At 32.8% G+C, this 22012-nt stretch overlaps 1 protein-coding gene across 1 annotated transcript; it reads right to left on the reverse strand.

Moving 5' to 3' along the window:
• Positions 1 to 1078: 1078 nt before the first annotated feature.
• Positions 1079 to 21754, reverse strand: LOC139488756 (reticulocyte-binding protein homolog 2a-like). Its single transcript, XM_071275025.1, has 7 exons — positions 21641 to 21754; positions 15487 to 15556; positions 14541 to 14610; positions 13133 to 13207; positions 10523 to 10586; positions 2985 to 6584; positions 1079 to 2815 (listed from the first exon to the last, which is right to left on the reverse strand). The coding sequence occupies exons 6-7, from the start codon at positions 6579 to 6581 to the stop codon at positions 1079 to 1081; spliced, it is 5334 nt and encodes a 1777-aa protein (XP_071131126.1). The 5' UTR covers positions 6582 to 6584; positions 10523 to 10586; positions 13133 to 13207; positions 14541 to 14610; positions 15487 to 15556; positions 21641 to 21754.
• Between the last annotated feature and the right edge of the window lie 258 nt (positions 21755 to 22012).

A 22012-nucleotide genomic window follows, 5' to 3' on the forward strand; every position in this document is an offset into this window, starting at 1 on the left:
CTCGAGAATATTTTTATAGACTTATTATCACGTGATTTAATGAATCAACGAAATGATTGGTTAACAGCATTGGAAGTTGTTGAACTGAGTGACATTTTTAGAAACAATTTTAGCAAATAAACAATTGGGTTCCCAATTCAAATGTTCGGTCTCTATGCAGTCATTCTTTCTCCATTGTTTTAGTGTTATATCACAGTAAAAACATGTAACTCGATCGCCAACTCCTGTATAGAAAAAACCATTTTGTATTAATGCTTCAGCTTTCTGTTCCATTTGATGAGGCCAATGTTGAAAAGTTTGTTCCCGTGCGATGTAGTACAATTTAGTAGGATGTATAGGAGTAAATGTAAATAAGTCGTCATTAGAATTGAGTTGCATGTTTAGCTGTTTGATTCGGAATGATTGATGTTTTTTTTTCTTTCTTGGTATGTTACAACAGGGTCGATTACGTTCATTTAGCATTGAAAGTCAGCATTGAAAGTGAATTTAGGGTGGATTCTTTTGTTCTGGAACATATAGGATGAGTTCTTTTGTTCTGGAAAATATAAGGGTGGATTCTTTTGTTCTGGAAAATATAGGGTGGATTTGGGTGGATTCTTTTGTTCTGGAAAAAATTCTTTTGATCTGGAACAGGCGGTTTAAATATAGGGTGGATTTGGGTGGATTCTTTTGTTCTGGAACAGGCAGTTGAAATATAGGGTGGATTTGGGTGGATTCTTTTGTTCTGGAAAAAATTCTTTTGTTCTGGAACAGGTAGTTTATAACTACTTATAACACTGTATTCAGAAGTGAATCTTGCAAGACACAATTTGATAAAGATATCAATGTGTGGTCTACCTTTATATCTATCAACAATATTGTTCATCCAAGTACTATTTTCATCTTCATCTTCATCTTCACTGTCACTATTATGTCTTTTTCTTTTTGTAGACTTACAATGCTGTTGTTTCTCTATGTCTTTCAAAGGAATGCTCATTCTACATGGATTTTCACCAACAGGTATAAATTCTACTTTCCTTGAACACTCTCTTAATCTCAATCCAGTTACTCTAAACACTGCTTCCTGTGCACTTATCTCTCAATGGTGTAAGTATGAAGTTCCAACTTTTTGCATAGTCTGTTGAGCATTTAGATTTCCTTCTTCTGCTTCATTTTTAGTCTGTTGGAGGAGTAATCCTAGCTCTCGCTCAGCTTTACTTATGTAACTTATAATGTATACAACACAGGAAAATGCATCCAAAATATATTGTATGTCCATATTTGCATCCCAAGCCCTCAAAAGATGTGGGTTATACTGATTGGTGTATATTTCATTTGACTGACGTTTGAGAACTACTGTATTGCGATTGGTGATGAAACGATAATATGTTTCGAAGCTTTCTTGAGTTAGTCCTATTTTCTTGAAAATTTCAGAAACATCTAAGTTTTCACCTTCGTGCTTTTTTATAACTTCCCATAAGTCGGACAATATTCCCTTTGCTAAATCTTCATCGTCCTCTAAATCTTTATCTGGATCACTTGGTTCTGAGATAAATGTTCTAGTTGAGGGAGGTCTTGGGAAATTAAAACGACATACTGTTCCCTTTTTCTTACATGATTTTGAATGTTTTTTGCTGTGTTGGTGTACTGCCATAACAATTTCATGCAATTCTTTGTCTTTCTTTTCATTTGGTATCTCACATGTTATGTACTTGTCAATAAAGGTAATAACGTCATCAATATCATCTTCGCCAAATTTTGGAGCATTTTCTACCCAAAACAAACAATGTGTGTGGGGAGAACCTCTTTGTTGAAATTCAACTCGGTAAAAATAGTCGATTATTTTCCCTATTGGTTCAGCTTCTGACATGATAACATTGTTCAGAAACATATGAAATCTATGATCAAACATTCTTACTACTGTAACAGGATTGCTACAAAGAACTTTACATTTTTCATCCCATGTCATATTTTCACTATTTCTCATGTCACCTTGCTGTTTTAAAATTGTGTTTACAATTTCTGACCATCTGAAGTCTGCAGAAGAAAAAGAACAGAAGAATGTGGGGACTCCTAACTGTCTTATCATTGCAAATATATCTTTTTGTGAGCTTTGCCAATAGGGAGGAGTTCCACGAATAGGTTTTAAATATTTTATAGCTTCATCTTTCTTAAATAATTCTTTTAAGGTTTCCTTGTTGCAAAGCATTTCTCTTGTAACTTTCTTTCCTTCTTTCGAAAAAGGACATTGTTTTCTAAGAGATATCTGAACGTTTGAAATCACGCTATTGAGCTCTGTTAAATATTGACTGAAAAATATGTAGTTGGTATCTCTAGCAAATCTATTTTCAACACTCATTAATCGAAGATTAAAGTATCTACCAATAGTAAGTTTTTCATCACGGTCTTCATCCGAAGTATTTTTACCCGATGGAAAGTGCACAGGAAATGTTTTAGCTTCAATACCTGGTTCTTTTAGAACACTAAGAGGATTGTTATTTTCTGCTGGAGCTAAATTAAATACTTGATCAAAGCATAAATCTAAAGCCTCTTGTCCTATGTCAGCTGGTTGTAAACAAGTATCTAACTGAACACCACGTAACCTATCATCAATGTAGCTATATTGTTCACTTTCTACTTCCCTTTCAATGCCTACTTTCGAAGATTTTGACATGTTTTCAAACGCATCTTTTTGTATTTCTTTATTCCCCATCATCTCAGTATCATTAGAATCAGAATCAGATTCATCATTCACTACTTGAACATCATTTACTTCAGGAATAGGGTTTATCCATTCGTCATTGACAGCGACATCTTTATACCACACTTTTTTATCCTTTAAATACACAAGTGCTTGCTCCAAATGGTTTGGTCTAACATATTGGTATTTGTCATAACCTTTGTAGTTGAGCTTTCTCTTCAGTTTAACCTTAAGTAAAAGACTTTCATCTTCTGATCGTGGTAGTATAGTAGTAACTTTTTTTCAAATCAGACGGCACACAAACTACAGGTCCATGAACACCTTTTTGTCCTCCTTTTGGTAAAGCCATTATCTTCATGAATGGAATGTTCAGGGCTATAAGTTGTTGCTCTATTGAATTTAGCTGTTTTAATTCTAATGGAACATCTTCAAGCATTAAACCATTTGAAAACGAATCTGCAGGTATTTTACCTTTCATCATTTTACGATGACAAGTATAACAAATCCATAGACTTGTTCTGCATGTTCCTTCAAAAGCACAATGAATATTGCAGTCATCTGTACATGTGTGTTTATATTTCTCTGTTGTGCATGATTCATATATAGAATTATCATAGGACCCCTTTTTACAGATCAGAACCTGTTTTTCAAAGAACAGCCTCAAGCAGCAAGAACAAACACATTCTGGACCTTTCTCAACAGCATCTTTAAATTTTCTGATAACTTCAGTTATTTGTTTGTTTTCCTGTTTTAAATTTTCACGACGTGTTTCTGTTTGTTGTTTAACCTTACATTTATGTGACTCATCATTTGCATACTTCTGTATACTTGCTTGTTTCACATGTTCTTTGTGCTTTTCATCTTCCTTATACTTTTGTACACTTGCTTGTTTGACATGTGTCTTGTGTTGTTCATCTTCTTCATACTTATATATACTAGCTCGTTTCAATTTTTCTCTGTACTTGTCATTTTCTTGATATTTCTGAATTCCAGATTCTTTCAAAGCATCTCTGTAATCTTTGTCCTCTCGATATTTCTTAATGCCTGCTTGTATTAAATTATCTCTGTATGTCTCATTTTCCCAATATTTTCTTTTCAGAGTGGAAATTTTTCTTGCTTTAAATTCCTCATCTTTTCTGTACCTTATCCTTTCTTTTTTAGCTTTTGATAAGACTTTTGATTCATCATCCGAATAGTTATCCGAATCAATAATTTTCAATGTTGGCACCTCACATTTCCTATCAAATTCAGACTTTTCGCTTCCAACTGGACTAGATTGCATTCTGTTTTGATACCTTGACTTTTGAATTACAGCTGTGACAACTTCGTAGTGATTGATGCCAGTTAGATGTCGAAGATAGATTGCCTGAACATTAATTTTGTTTTTGTTACATAATTGAGATGAAGAATATTTAATCCAAGAATCATTGTAATAAGTGTAAATGTCAGTTTTAAGCAGGTCTGCACATGCTAAAATCTCCAACTCAGTTCCCCATACATTATTTTCTTTCATCTGGAGAGTCTGTATGTGCTCTTCAACAGTTTTAAATCTTGGTTGTAAAAACGATTTAAACATTTCTGCATTTCTTATCAAATGATCAACTATAGCTTTTCTTATATTTCCATAAAACTCTTGTCTATTTGAAAGTGCATATGAAATAGCTCGAAACAAACAATTTCCATCACCTGTGATAGATTTTGTAGTAGATGGTGGGCCCATATCAAAAATAGTATTGGTGATTTGCTTGTGAATATGCTTGGTTGGTATCTTAACAATGAGACAAAGCTTTTTCTTTGCAATAGTGTTGATTGGTTTAAAATCATAAGACAAGTCAGTTGCAGACACAATTTCAACATCAGATTCATTCTTGTTGGTATTATCATTGGCATTACTTTCAGAGCTATAAATGTCAAATGTTTGGTTTATGTTTTCGTGAACTTTTGTAAGGTCTGGACCTTTCTCGTTTTCTACTTCAACAATTTCAGGCAGCTCATAGTCACTGGTGTTCATTGTTTCATGGTTTCCAATATTGCTATAGTTCGTGTTGTTCATTTGTTCATGGTTTTCAGGAACTTTATGATCACTGTTGTACATAACAGGTTCTTCAACTATAGAGATGCTTACTCCTGTAACCTCAAACCACTGATTTTGACTTGCTCCTGGTACCATGTTGCAACAGTATTGATAAAGATGATCAAGACTGCTCAATTTTAAAAGTAAACTTTTGCCATTACTGTGCTTTAAACCAAACTCGTTTCTTGCATGTGAATCAAACAAAAATAAATCTTGGCCATGTTTCAAGGCTAAAAATGAAGTATCATATGCACATATAAAACAAGCATCATAATCTACAAGGGATTCCTGTAAAGCTTGGTCTAATGGCAAAGAATTACCAAATTCACTAAAATCAATGGTTTCTGATGTATCTATAACAGCAGATATCGACTCTTTTAGTGACAATTGCATCAATGTGCCTGATATATCTAATATTGGTGGTAGGTCGGATATTAATAAGTGATGATTATTACCACTAACACGGCTATATAAATCGTTTCCATAAATCAGAACTTTATCTAAATATTTCTGATCCCAATAGGTTAAATCTTTCAATTTACCAAAAGCAAGAGCTGAACAACAATTTGCCACACATTGCTTACCACTGTTTAAACCAAACCTTAAATCTCCTTGGTGAAAACTACCTTGCACAATTGTATTTCTAATACCTGATCTACTAACTTTTACACAATCCTTAACCTTAGCTGTGTTTATTTTGTTGTTGCATTGTGCTTTGAATGAGGTTTTGTTCTTTATTTTACTTTGATATTGTTCCATTTGAACTTTATTCATAAGTACTGTTTCACTCTCGGTTTCTATACATGGACAATTGTGGTTTAGATCTAGTTGTTTGATCAAATTTTCATACTTCTTTTTAACAATCCTATTTTCATCCTGTTTTTCTGTCTGATTTTGATCCAGTTTTTCTGTCTGATTTTGAACAATTTTTTTATCCAGTTTTTCAATCCGATTTTTATCCAGTTTTTCAATCCTATTTTTATCCAGTTTTTTAACCTGATTCTGGTCTAGTTTTTCTGTCTGATTTTGTATTTCACTTTTATTCTGATATATATTATCATCTTTATTTCTCTTGTATTGATAGTTTGTAGAGCTGACGCTCTGATCTAGTTTTTCAGTTTCATACTCATATAAATGTTCAATTCTATTCTCTAATATATTTTCTATTTCATTTTCTAATATATTTTCTATTTCATTTTCTACTAATATAATTTCATCTTTTTCTACAGTATATTGACAGTGTAAAGATATAATGCTTTCATCTAAATCAAAATCATGACAGTTTTGAGAGATGACGCTCTGATCTAAATCATGACAGTTTTGAGAGATGACGCTCTGATCTAAATCATGACAGTTTTGAGAGATGACGCTCTGATCTAATTCATGACAGTTTTTAGAGATGACGCTCTGATCTAAATCATGACATTTTTGAGAGATGACGCTCTGATCTAAATCAAGACAGTTTTGAGAGATGACGCTCTGATCTAAATCATGACATTTTTGAGAGATGACGCTCTGATCTAAATCATGAGAGTTTTGAGAGATGACGCTCTGATCTAAATCAAGACAGTTTTGAGAGATGGCGCTCTGATCTAAATCATGACATTTTTGAGAGATGACGCTCTGATCTAAATCATGACATTTTTGAGAGATGACGCTCTGATCTATATTTTGAAAGTTTAGAGAGGCGTTGCTCTGATGTTCACTATTTGATTGGTTGTTGCACTGACCATCCCTAAGCTTGTTGTTTTTTTCCTGTCTTTTTCTCATTCTTTCTTTATTTTCTTTCACCTTGGTACTTCTTGCCTTTTTACTTTTTTTTGGCATTATCTGAAAAAGAAAAAAAAAAAGAAATATTATTTAATATCTTATATTCTAGTTTCTCAAATAATAGAAACAAGATGTGTCGGAGTAAACTACATTTGCAATGTACATGTATCAGTTCCACAGCGCTGAATACTATACAGTTAAAATATTGCACCAACTCATACTTGTGCAATCAAAATTTGTATTCATATCAAAATCAGGAAAACCCTGAAAGTAAATTAGCTTCCTTAAAAAGTTTGTCTAGTTGTCATCATTTTTGCAGACTGACGTATATTCATAAAAGCATCATGTTTTTTTTATTGATTACTATAGTATGTGTTTAGATCATTGTTGCATAGTGTACAGTGGCTTTGGTCATCAATTCTTTTTAACTTAGTACTTTATTTGGCCTTTTAACTTTTTTGGATTCGAGCGTCACTGAAGTCTTAATTTGTAGAGGAAACACACGTCTGGCTTAAATACAAAATTTAATCCTGGTATCTATGATGAGTTTATTGTAGTTTGTCAACTTTATTGCAGTTGATCTATGTTTGATAGTTTGTAATTTGTACTTGTTACAAATCTAATATAGTTATGTATTTTGTTGACAATAGACAACTGATGTTTCCATGTCTCTAATTCTCATATACCTGAAAACTACAATTTGACAAATATTTAGCAAACAGTTATACACACGGCAGTAATCCATATTTTTTGTTTGTTTGGAGGTGCTTTTAACTTATTTAATTATCTAGACTTTTAATCTAAATGTTAACATTTAAAGATGACAAAAAGTATAATTATGTTGATAGTCTTATGCTTGGTATCCAGTAGCAAATATTTCTTGCATGGTCAGGAAGAATAATCATGCCAACAACAGTGTTGTTGCAGTTTCACAACTTATTAGAATTAAGAACTATAAGAATGTGTTGGTTTGATTGCCAATGAGACATATAACCACCAAAACCCAAAAGACAAGGATGAAACAACTACATGATTGTACTGCGATCCACAAACAGCCCACTGCATAGTATGCTAAGAATTTCCCTGTGATAACAAATACCTTGCAATGATTCTATATATATATGTAATATAGAGACAACTTATTATCGATGATGCCGGAAAAGATCGCTCATAAAAAAAACCATACCAGTACTTTTTGACGCAGTCATAAACAAGACATATGCATGACAAAAATTTTCAATCATAAGGCATCTATGTCAAGTATGTACAGGATATTTACACATTTTTTTTTTATCTTTATGTAAATAGGGATTGTGTCCATGAGACGCAGATGGTACCCCCACTAACATATCATATCAAGTTATAAACGGACATAACCATTTATGACAGAAAAGTGACGCTACCCAAATTTGTACTTGATCTGAGTTAGGTGGTAATGAGTACTGAGTATTGTGTATAAGTAAAATGATATTTGGTTGAAACAAATTAAAGTCAGGGAAGGGAAATGAAAATTTCTGCAAATTTTTATTTCTAAAGGGGCATAACTTCAGAACAGAAAAGATGACGCCACCAAAATTCTAGGGTAAACTGTGTTTCTTGGTAATACCCAATGTGAATAAGTTTCATAACATTTGGTTTAGACAAACTTAAGTAAGAAAACGGAAACAACCATTCAGCAATTTTTCCATTTGTAAAGGGACATAACTCCAGAATGGTTTAAGCGATGCCACCAAAATGAGATCTTGATCTGTATTTTGTGCTTATAAACATTGTGTGTAAGTTTCATTTCATTTGGTGGAGGAAACTGAAGTTGGAGAACAGAAACAAAACAACAGGAGGCTGTCACAACGACAGCAAACCGGATTTATTTACATTTATTTGTGTCCTGGCAATATCACAAGAACCATTACTGATGAATGGTGAAAGTGAAAATCATCAATATCAAATTTGACCTCCATTTTGTCATCAGTATCAACATTTTGAAATAATAATATTTGAAAAGCTTAGATTGAATGGTTCATGAGTAAATGCAACAACGTGAATGGAAACACCATTTTACGATCTTTCAAGAACCATAACTCCTGAACGGTAAAAGTCAAAATCGTCATTATGGAACTTGACCTCTATTTTGTCATCAGTAACAACATATTAAAATTTCAAAAGCTTTGGTTGAATGGTTCATGAGAAAATGCACGGACACGACGGGAAACACCATTTTTCAATCTTTCAAGAACCATAACTCCTGAACGGTAAAAGTCAAAATCGTCATTATTGAACTTGACCTCCATTTTGTCATCAGTAACAGCATATTAAAATTTCGGAAGCTTTGCTAGAACAGTTCATGCATAAATGCACGGACACATCTGGAAACTCCATTTTTCAATCTTTCAAGAACCATAACTCCTGAACGGTTAAAGTCAAAATCGTCATTATTGAACTTGACCTCCATTCTGTCATCAGTAACAACATATTAAAATTTGGGAAGCTTTAGTTGAACAGTTCATGAGTAAATGCACGGACACGACTGAAAACTCCATTTTTCAATCTTTCAAGAACCATAACTCCTGAACGGTAAAAGTCAAAATCGTCATTATTGAACTTGACCTTCGTATAGTTGTCAGTAATAACATATTAAAATTTTAAAAGCTTTGGTTGAACGGTTCATGAGTAAATGCACGGACAACATTTGATTGCCGCCTTTCAAGAACCATAACTCCTGAACGGTAAAAGTCAAAATCGCCATTATTGAAATTGACCTTTGTATAGTTGTCAGTAATAACATATTAAAATTTTAAAAGCTTTGGTTGAACGGTTCATGAGTTAATGCACGGACAACATTTGATTGCCGCCCGCCCGCCCGACCGCCCGGCCGCCCGCCGTACATCCCCAAATCAATAACCGACATTTTTGTCACAAAAATCCGGTTAAAAATTGTGCAATTTTTCAATTTGTAAAGGGCATAACTCAAGAGTGGTAAAGTGACATCACCAAAATTCAAACTTGATCTCAGTTTGCTAAAAATAAGTATTGTGTGTATGTTTCATAACATTTGGTTAAGGCAAATTTAAGTTGGAGAAAGGAAACCTACTTTAGGATTTACTGAAGGGTAAAACTTAATGCCCCCTCGGCTTAGACAAGGGGCATAAAATCCTCCACTTAGCGGGGGGCATAAAAATAATGAGCAACTGTTGAAGTAGCCAAAAGGTAAAGAGCCCCTATGGATTGAACTCATTGTTGAACGGATGGACTAAACAATTTTAACATTCAAATGTCACTGGAGAAACAAGGAGCAGTTAGTCTGCTTTAATATAAAATGACAATATAATACACTTTTTTCACAAGCCTGATAATATTGCTATATTATATAGGTCAATCCTGATTTTTTTATTTGGGTTGAAGTTTACAGAGGCTGATTAAGGGGGGCCATGGCCCCACCTTTTGAGAAAAAATTGGTTGATTATATAGGGAACCACTGAAGCGTGCGTGAGTCCAAAACTTATGAAAATTTCTAAACTCACTGGTTTATCCATCTCATCATAGAAGACCTAACAACAAACTCATCATCAATGTAGATACCAGGATTGAAATTTTATATTTGTGCCAGACATGCACTTCATCTACAAAAAAACTTATCAGTGATGCTCAAATAATTTAAAAAAAAAGGCCAAAAAAAGTATGAAGCTGAAGAGCAATGTATAATTATAATTTCATTATTTTAAGGTAACAATGTTGTGTCAATGTGAATCCATACACAATACTGAAATAGTTCTTTCTTAAATAGTGGCAATGAAGTAATCAAAACACACATTTTTTTCTCACATAAAGATGCATCATTTTAAAAAGTTATTTTTCTCTGGGGCAAGGGCATATATGTACGCCTTCGCTTCTTCTCATGATTATTTACATCTATAATTAAGATCAAACAAAATGATATTATTATGAATAAAATATCTAATACATCTACAATATATTCTTCTTTATTTTCTAATGACTCCTACCAAGTGTAATCTGTTTATGTATCCAGGAATAAAAACCAGATTAGTTCAAGGACTTCACTGTGACCTATAAATGAAAAAGTAATAAAATATAGCATATAAATTGGCATAACAATCATGCCTAAGTTTTAAGTTCTGTGCATTTGTTGATAAATAATAGGGAATGTGTCCATAGGGACACAGATGCTGCCCCAGCTAGCATATTACATTATAACAGGACAAAACTCAATAACTGTATAAGTGACACTTCCAAAATTTGAACTTAAACTGAATTAAGTGGTAATAAACAATATAAATGCATTCTATTGAATTTAGTTGAGAAAAACTTGAGTTAGAGAACAGAAACAAAATATCCTATAAGGTTATAAAGGGACAAAACTGAAGAACATTTATCAAAGTGTTTGTAAGCACCAATGGGTAAAGATTGTTTATTTTTTTCAGTTTACATTACATTGTATTACGCATTGACTTTTCATTCTCATAAAAATATTTTTGATCAATGAAAGTCAGATTTCCGGTATTAATATGCTAGCATGATAAAGTGTTCATTTTATATCCTCATAGTTCTTGTACATATGGGAAATAATTATTTCTTTCTTTTACAATTCAAGATACGTTTACAGCATACATGTATGTTTATATTACTGTTTTCTTTAGGTGACATGTTTATGGCCTAATCAACACCTTTGATGGTCTTTAATCTGTTGATCACTTTATCATGGGTTTATATAGTGTTATCACTACAATTTGCACACCGGGTCAATGTTTACTTTGCAATTTCCTTCAATCCAGACTATTTGAAACCTTCCTTTCTAAAGTCTTTAATTTTTCAATTATTTTTTATTAGAAAACTAAAATCCACAAATTTAAAAACCCACGAACATGTTAATATTGCTCAAACCACGAAAATTGATACCCACGAATTGAAGTACTTTCACAGTATACCTTGTGTAAATTCTATATTCAAAATGAAGTTTTTCCACACATTTTGCCCACATCATAATGTGATTTTAGACTCATGTTGTGGACATGCCAATCAGTATATTACAATTACAAGAGTGCACATGCTGAAATGTCTCGCCTTCTATACTAATCATTGATATTATGTTGATAGTCCTAAGTATAAAGCTAAGCTTTATTACAACTGTCACATAAACTTAACATTAACCAAGATAACTAAACAAAGACCAATGAACCTTAAAAAAGAGGTCCAGGTCGGATGAACCATGCCAGGCAGACAGGTACAGCTAAAAATGCTTCTATACAACATATATAGTTGACACATTACTTATAGTTTAAGAAAAATAGACCAAAACACAAAAACTTAACACTGTGCAATGAACCGTGAAAATGAAGTCACGGTTAAATAAAACCTGCTCGACTGACATAAAGATCATAAAATATTTCCATACACCAAATATAGTTGACCTATGGCATATAGCATTAGATAAAAAGACCAAAACTCAAAAACTTAACTTTGACCACTGAACCATGAAAATGAGGTCAAGGTCACATGACATCTGCCCGCTAGACATGTACACTTAACAATCATTCCATACAACAAATATAGTAGACCTATTGCATATGGTATGAGAAAAACAGACCAAAACACAAAAATTTAACTATAACCACTGAACCATGAAAATGAGGTCAAGGTCAGATGACACCTGCCAGTTGGACATGTATACCTTACAGTCCTTCCATACACCGAATATACTAGCCCTATTGCTTATAGTATCTGAGATATGGACTTGACCACCAAAACTTAACCTTGTTCACTGATCCATGAAATGAGGTTGAGGTCAAGTGAAAACTGTCTGACAGACACGAGGACCTTGCAAGGTACGCACATATCAAATATAGTTATCCTATTACTTATAATAAGAGAGAATTCAACATTACAAAAAATTTGAACTTTTTTTTCAAGTGGTCACTGAACCATGAAAATGAGGTCAAGGACATTGGACATGTGACTGACAGAAACTTCGTAACATGAAGCATCTATATACAAAGTATGAAGCATCCAGGTCTTCCACCTTGTAAAATATAAAGCTTTTAAGAAGTGAGCTAACGCCGCCGCCGTAGCCCCCGCCGCCGGATCACTATCCCTATGTTGAGCTTTCTGCAACAAAAATTGCAGGCTCGACAAAAACTAAGTTTTATTGAATTCATGAAACTTTTGGTATTACATAAGTTAGGTGAAGGTAACTTTATACATGTTATATGTGTTTGCTTTCTAATCTTTTGATAATAAAAATGTGTCTGATGAAGACTTCTAACAGTTTATCATTCATGCTCCTTGATTCAGGAAACCTTAATTACTAAACAGCATGAGATCACACCTGGTTTTTGTGTCTGTCCTTAAGACTGTCATGTCAGACACATTGTCTCTCAAAGTTATCAATCTTAGTATGTCCTTAAGAGTACTGTACCTTTACATGTCTGATTCTTAACTTTTGGCGTTAAATGTATTAAATGTAGGCACCATTTATTTTTTCATTGTTTAACCTGTTGGTCTAACTTGAGTTTGATTAAGAAACCAGTCATGTGCATATTGCAAGCATAACAGGATTTGTTTTATCACAAATCTTTGTCTGACTGAATAATCCTTACCAAGATATAAAGTGTGCAGCCAACTGGGACCTTTAGCTAATTTCACTGCTAATTCTCCAGTTATTATATTGTGATCTGAAAATCAAAATGGAATGTTAATAGAACTGACAAATTCTAAACACTAATATTTTCAGTATCAATATAAAATAGTAGTTACTGCAACTGGGATAAAAATGTCATTAAGCTTTGACATATTGTTATATATTTGTAATTAAAGAGTGGAAAATACTACACTGAATATTTCTTTCCAAAGTTTGGATTTTCAATTGATAATTAACCCAGGACATTAAAGGGGCACTAGCTACGAGATATATAAAAATCTTAAGTTTGACTTTTTTTGTTCAATCAATAATGAAAGTAAAATAGTGAAATAACAATTCGCTTTTTGCAGACAAAAAGGTTCAATTTTGTCAAATTACGCTCAGAAACATTGATAATTAGTAATTCACCCGCAAGTGAATGAGTCGACCTCTCTAAATCTGTATTCATGTAAACTTCAATTTAATCCCTAGCTAGAGATTGACAACACATGCATTGTACGTGTACTGGTTATTTTAATAAAAAGAATGTCAACAATGAAAGTGAAACTACGGTAAATCATTTGATTACTAATTCGATGCACATAAAATCATTTTTATACAGTTAAAGGCAATGAGAAACATATATTTTTAATCTATAAAATAAAATCAAACAGACCTATTAAAAACCAATTGCACGTGTTGATTTAATCTATTCATATCTTTATTTATGTTTACATCGCTTATATGGTCATCTGAGGTCCAATCGATAGTTAATTAGATGGCGTCTGGACTAAAATACACACGTAACGAACCTATATCATGTATATATTATCTACCCCATGCTCTGTAAACTGTTTATTTTAGAGTTTTGATAGTTTGGATAAAAGTTTTACATTGTTATAAATCAAATATGAGAATTTGAGTCAAATCGGTGACCATGAATTTGACAGCTAGTGCCCCTTTAAGAGCAAATTTGTCAATGTGGGGAAGGGTTCCTTTGTGTCCAAGGAAGAATACTTAAAATTTCTTTGCTTTCTAAACTTTTGGTCTCAAATGTGTTTTATTAGCTCACTGAATATTTTTTTCCTGTTTAAAATTAACAACTTATTCGTTTGCTTTCTGAAAATAATCTCAAATGTGTTTGATCTTTACTTTTGATAGATGTCTAAACTTTTGATCTCTAAAGTGTTTGATGAAATTATTGCTTGCTTTCTAAATTTTTGGTTGCATATGTATTGAATGAAAATGAACTATTGGCAACTTTCTAGATTTTTGGTCTCAAATGTCATGAATGTGCTTAATTAAGAAACCTGTCATGTGCACCCGATGGTATGAACAGATTTGTTTAATGAATCAGATTCTTAACATTCTTGTTGAATAATCCTTACTTAATTATACAGGATGCAACCAACTGTGACGATAGTACCAGTCAAATGCTTATTCTCCAATGCTAATTATCTGAAAATAAAAAATAAAATATAATGGATCTTATTGTCTGTTTATGTAGTTAATAAGAGTGTCTCGTTACTCGTTTTTATGAATAAAATTGAGAATGGAAATGGGGAATGTGCCAAAGAGACAACAACCCGACCATAGAAAAAAACAACAGCAGAAGGTCACCAACAGGTCTTCAATGTACGAAGAAATTCCCGCACCCGGAGGCGTCCTTCAACTGGCCCCCTTTACAAATATATACTAGTTCAGTGATAATGAACACCATACTAATTTCCAAATTGTACACAAGAAACTAAAATTAAAATAATACAAGACTAACAAAGGCCAGAGGCTCCTGACTTGGGACAGGCGCAAAAATGCAGCGGAGTTAAACATGTTTGTGAGATCTCAACCCTCCCCCTATACCTCTAGCCAATGTAGAAAAGTAAACACATAACAATACGCACATTAAAATTCAGTTCAAGAGAAGTCCGAGTCTGATGTCAGAAGATGTAACCAAAGAAAATAAATAAAATGACAATAATACATAATTAACAACAGACTACTAGCAGTTAACTGACATGCCAGCTCCAGACTTCAATTTAACTGACTGAAAGATTATGATTTCATCATATGAACATCAGGCACAATCCTTCCCATTAGGGGTTTAGTATCATACCATCATAACATATATGAGAAGAACATAACCCGTGTCATGCCAACAACTGGTTTTTGAATAAATGTGTTTAGTTCCGATGCAAAGACCCTATAACTTTCTAGATTTTTGGTCTCAAATGTCATGAATGTGCTTAATTAAGAAACCTGTCATGTGCACCCGATGGTATGAACAGATTTGTTTAATGAATCAGATTCTTAACATTCTTGTTGAATAATCCTTACTTAATTATACAGGATGCAACCAACTGTGACGATATTACCAGTCAAATGCTTATTCTCCAATGCTAATTATCTGAAAATAAAAAATAAAATATAATGGATCTTATTGTGTTTATGTAGTTAATAAGAGTGTCTCGTTACTCGTTTTTATGAATAAAATTGAGAATGGAAATGGGGAATGTGCCAAAGAGTCAACAACCCGACAGTTTTCCTTATGAATGGTATTACACTAGTAATTTTTGGGGCCCTTCTTAGCTTGCTGTTTGGCATGAGCTAAGGCTCGGTGTTGAAGGCTGTACCTTGACCTATAATGGTTTACTTTTATGAATTGATACTTGGATGGAGAGTTGTTATGAAGCTACGGCATATTGTCAGGAAAAAAGTAGACAATATAAATGTAATTGAGAAAAAAGGTACATACATGACATATGAGATATATTGACGCTATATTTTTATTCATATGTATATTGATGGTCAATATCAAAATCCATTGCTAAATTCAGATTTATGACTTCATGACGTCACACATAACAACCATTGAGGAAGTGCTGCAGCCATTGAAAGTAAATTTGCAAGTTTTTCAGAAGGAGATATCAAGAATTTTACGTTTTTAAATGCAAAAGCTGAAAATACAAGAAAGCTAACACAACAAACTATATCATGTATAAAGTTGTTCAAGGAAGACTGATATTATCAAGAACATGTTACAATTTTTGCAAAATACAATTGAAGAATACACAGAAAGAACATTACGCACCATTTTCCTTATACATTATTTACACATATAATATAAAAATTAAGGACGCCAGAGTTTACCCAATATATGTTTATTCACTTACATATAAATGGATTATATTTGGCTGTTCAAAATGGTTGCGCCGTTTCGTTGCTTCAAAAAAGAGATTGGATCTAAAAACAAATTGGGCCTCAATTTGTTAATTTTTTATTTATCTCCTCCTATAGCATGTATAGATAAGTTTCATCTCCATTTTTACCTGCCATCCTTTATTTTCTCATATTTGAACAATTTTCATCAGTCACAGTCAGGTGCCGAGGGAGAAAAAGTAAGGCGCAATGTATTATGGGAGTCAATATGATCAAACATAACATGCATAATCTCACACCTTGTTTATTTACAACACAAATATGGCCCAGTGTTTTATGATCATGTTCTTTATTTAGCATAACATTTTGCATACTTAAGTCTTGATGCTGGGTATATCCATTTTATTATGTGGGATGTCAGAGCTTACTCCAAATAATTATTTTGTCTTCAATTTGAAAGGCTAATTTATAATTTTCCTTTCGATGCCTTGCAAGACGTCACAATTGTTTGGACTAGGACGTCCCATACCTATGGCCAAAGCTTGTCTGGCAAACCAACTGACATCAATCGCTGAACACCCTGAGAATAGAAGATTTTGCGTTTTCAACCAGTTAAGTCAGGCCAATAAAGACCATATTTGTCAATATATATCTTATCCCTACATGCCCTATTTGACATCACAAAAGTTCCCGTGAAATTTTTACTTCATAATAGAAAATATCTGATGCCACAAATGAAAAGTGATTGTTTTATGACTTCAAAACTTCAAGGGGGACATATTTCCATATAGGCTATAGCGTGAATCCGGATCTGTTTGCGCCCAATCACATTCATACCCTACAATTTGTGCCCAATTTTTTATTGGTTTTGTGTTTAATCATAATTAATATATTATGATAATAATAATGACTTTTGGCAAAATACTTGTATATTCCTATAAGTATAATTTGTTGTCATCGTCCCCAAAAAACTGACATTTTCTGATGTTGAATAAATCTTAATCATGTGCATGTGATGGATAGCCTATTGTTAAAAAAAAAAAATCTAAATGAAGTGAGATTATTTTTTTTATTTATGTCAATGTATTTTTGTTGTGTTGAATAAATCTTAAATTCTTAATCATGTTTTTGTTAGAGTTAATGTTCCAGACCATATGAGTATTTGAACCATACGTGTAAGGTCCTGACTGTATACAGGGCCGTAACTAGGGCTCAAATTCAGGGGAGGCAGGGGTTTGGGGGCAGCCGAATAAGGCCGATTTTTCCTCTCATTAAAATGGCTACAAAAATTACCCTTTTTCCTTCGATTTCCTTACTTTAAGAAACATCAATATTGCTTGAACCTGGAAGCAATTTTTATGCAAAAACAAGCTGAGATTGCTGTTCGGGGTGAGCCAATGCTCTGTCTTGAAGGCCGTATTATGACCTATAATTATTATCATTTAAAAATACATTGTGACCGCGGATGTTTTTCTCAATAAAATCAGTAGCTGAAATGACCCGTTTTCCTTCGATTTCCTTTCTTTAAGAAACATCAGTATTGCTGGATCCTGGAAGCATTTTTTATGCAAACAATTGTTATTTGTATTTAAATATCTTGTTGATAGAAATCAAACTGGTAAGTTAAAAAAACAAGCAAGATCATAGAACGCAAGATACATTTTTTTATCGAGGACCTTGAATTTCAATATTGTTGAAAGCTGAACAGAGATGTACATAACTACAACTTTCTATACTAGTATATACTTAGTATGAAAAGGCCCTGCTACAACGAATGGGAGTGTTTAACTACTAAGGCATTGACCAAAATGTTTTCGTACGATGGGGAAACGTTAAAAAAAATGATCCAACTGCTGATTCAGCTGGTATCGAATTTCCGATATTATTAAAGATTCACAATACAAAGGAAACTTCCTATGCTTAATTGAGTCCCTAAATAAATGTGAACAGTTAAGTTTTATTCAAAATTATCGAAATTAAAATTTAATATGTGTTCTCGTACGAATACTGAATAACAGACGGACGGCCACACGAAAAAAAACATAACCAAACAAATACTGAAATGTTTCACTATCGCTCAAATATCCGGAAAATGACATATGATGATCACGTATCATGATAACACTGTTAAAACTGTAAACTTGTGTTGTTTATAATATAAATTCAAATTGTTCCTGTACATATTGTCACTATTTCATTTTATTACTTCAAAAAATAAAGATAATCATATTTTTTACATTTACATGTAGTATTCATGTACATGTATGTTCCTTTGCGTATTCATTTTTTTTGTAAAGTTCATAAACATTCTGAAACAATTGTCCTCCCAGATTATGTTTACTTCCCAAAACTACAATTCCAATGAGCATACTGGGCAGCAATTAATGTTTAAACACAGAAGATTAACAGATTACAAGCGTGATTTTTTTTTAATAGTTCGAATATTTAGTTTTTATTTCAATTACTGTTGAACTTTTTTATATTAATTTAAGACATAAGATGATCTGTCATATACATTTGTATCTAATAAACTTGACCAACTTCTTAATATAAGTCAGACCGTACATTTACGGTCCAACCGTATGCGTATTTTGAAAAAGTATGCATAACAGTCCAGACTGTACGCGTACGGTCCAAATACTCATACGGTCTGGAACATTAATGTATTGCTTTAACTTTATTTCATTGTTTCAAAATAAAGTGAGATTCTGACAACCTTTTTTTTGGTGTTAAATCCATTTTAATCATGCTTTGGTTAGTGTATTGCTATATTTTTTTGTTTCATTGTTTCAGATCAAAGTGGCCAAGCTGTTAAAAACAATTATCTTTTGTGTTTTTCATTTTAAATTCTTTTTTTTTTGTTACTCACAACAAGCTGAATATCCTACCGTAGTCTAAAATTGGTCTTTTTTCGAGAGAAGCTCTACTGTGATAGTCGACTTTGGTATATTTTTACCCCGTTATTGATAGGATTTCAAACTCCTGTGAATTAATCAGGTCAGGAATAACCACCAATTGGTGGATTATACCTCAATTGACGTATAATCCACCAATTGACGTATAATGGTATAGACCAATTGGTGTATAATTCTTTGTTTTTCAAAAAATTTTTTTTTTTAGAATAACAAATTATTCTACCAAAATGGAGCATTGTTTTCTTAAAACCATATTATGGTATGAAAACTTGTCAAACATTCCTAGTTTAGTATAGTGACATAACATATTGCATTTAATCAATAATTGTATTTGCAGTTTCTTCTATTGTTATCTTGTCAATTCTTGATTGGCAAATTTACCTGTTATCACCTGTCAATGGACATCATTACTGTCTGCGGGTCTCACTAATTAGCGACAACAAGCGTCAAGAAGCGACAACAAGCGACAAGAAGAATTATTTTAGCGACAACAAGCGACAAGAAGACTATTTAGCGACAAGAAAACATTTTTTTTTTATTAGATATAAAGAAATTTGTATTTAAATATACGAGCAGATATGTCTAATTAAAATGTTTTATTATATAGATAGACGAAGAAAGGAAACATTTGTGAGGAAGAAAGAGATTGTGAAGTTTATATTAGTATATTGGTAGATGAAGAAATTAAACATTTGTGAAGAAGAAAGAGATTGAGCTTCTTTTTTTTAATTTTTAAATATGAAGAATATGTTTAAGATAATGTATGTATGTTTTCATCAAAGTCAAAGTATGAATAAACGAATGGAGATATATATGGAGCGGGCATAATGGAATATAATATTTTGATTCATTTGCTTAATACTATGCTCTAAGTGTAATCTTGTTATGTCAATTCGATGCTTTATTTGTAGAACTCTCAGCCACGCTTTGCCATCTTTATTATTTAAGCGTGTTTCCAGACCCCACACGAGGACGTGGTTCTACCTTGGGGTCCATATAATTTTTTTTTTTTTTAATTATTTTTAGTAATATGTACATTCCTATCTAACATAATATTTATAGAGAAAATCATATGGCGTTTTCAATATCGCATCCGTATCAACCCGCACGAAAAAGAGTTTTAAATAACAAATTATAAGATAAATAATATGTTCTGAAACACAAGGAAAAGTAATCCCATAACACAATAATTAAACGTAATACTGGCTGTTATACATAATAGATGATAAAATATTATGTAAATAATGTTTCATTTTTTTCTATCAATCTTAACTTTCTTGTCGCTAAAATTATTTTCTTTTGCATATTCTTTTAAGAGGGTGGTAAAGGGGGGGTGCTTGCACGAAAAAAACGTGAAATAAGACATAATTTCACGTTGAACGTGAAATAATTTCTGTAATGAACGCCGGTTGCACGAAAAATAAATACTTCTATTTGAACCTGTTGTGACTGCATGAGTCACTGTCTTCTTGTATCTTTGTTTTACTTGATATTCCCGATTTAGTAAACACATTTATGATATAATTGGTTTACGGCTTTTAAAAAAAGTATTCCTTGACAATCCCTGCCAAGTGTTTGAATTTTATTTGAAAAATACCGAGCACGCAAAATAAGACTTTGAAAATCACGATGCACGTAAAATTAAATAAGCAGAACACGTTGAACGAGGCACCCGTCTTGCACGACTGAACGTCAAATAAAAAAGTAAAAACACGATGAACGTGAAATAAAAATCGGCGATCACGTTGCACGAAAATAACCCTTTACCACCCTCTTTTAATATTTGTTGCAATAATTAATTTTAATTAAAAAAAATATGTTTTCTTGTCGCCAAATAGTTTCTTGTTGCTTGTTGTCGCTAAAATAATAATTATTTTAGCGAATTAAATTCTTGTTGTCGCTTCTTGTCGCTTGTTGACGCTTGTTGTCGCTAAAATTCTTGTTGTTGCTAATTAGTGAGACCGCTGTCTGCAGTCATGTGATCATGAGTACAACTACACAGGTGAATGGAGCTCTTTGTTAATACTTGACTTTCATTATCAAAAGTCAATCATGGTCAATAGTACAAATGTTTCAACAAAAGAATTGTTGTACACATGCAATCTCAAGAGATGCAGCAGGCTTTGACAAAACTGAAATTTTTGGAGGACTCAATAAGGGTCATAAAAAAGGTTGGTAGTTGCATAATCATGCTCCTATCCCACACTAGCATTTTATTACAAAAAAATGCATTATACGTCAATTGGTCTATACCAATATACTTCAATTGGTGGATTATACGTCAATCGAGGTATAATCCACCAATTGGTGGTTATTCCTGACCTGTTAATTCATAATTAAACAAGTGCCTGTGGTCCGTGTGGACGCAATATACGTCCTTGACAATAACAAGTAAACGGATACTTCGTTGTGCTTACCCAAAGAACGATGGATGAACGACGATAGAAAACTGTTTCTTCAATAATGTACAAACTAACTTCGAAATGTCAAACCTTGAGATACGTATACATGTAAGTGTGTGTATGCAAAGCATGCAGCGGAAGTGGAAACCGGACTAACTTTTTTAATACTTAATCAACTCCGGCCTGTCTGGATATAAATTCCGGATTTAGTCATATCTCATTCTGTAATGAAGATCTTTGAATTTGAATTTTCTGTTTAATAGTGGATGTGTTATTCAGCAGTATAAATTATAATCATGTTTTCAACATAAATTGAGAGGGCGTAGGTAGGAGGAGGTGTCTAACAAATTCCCTGAAAAAAATAAGTTTGACGGTAAAATCTAGGAC

This window comes from Mytilus edulis, chromosome 1, assembly GCF_963676685.1.
Source record: "Mytilus edulis chromosome 1, xbMytEdul2.2, whole genome shotgun sequence".
NCBI lineage: Eukaryota > Metazoa > Mollusca > Bivalvia > Mytilida > Mytilidae > Mytilus > Mytilus edulis.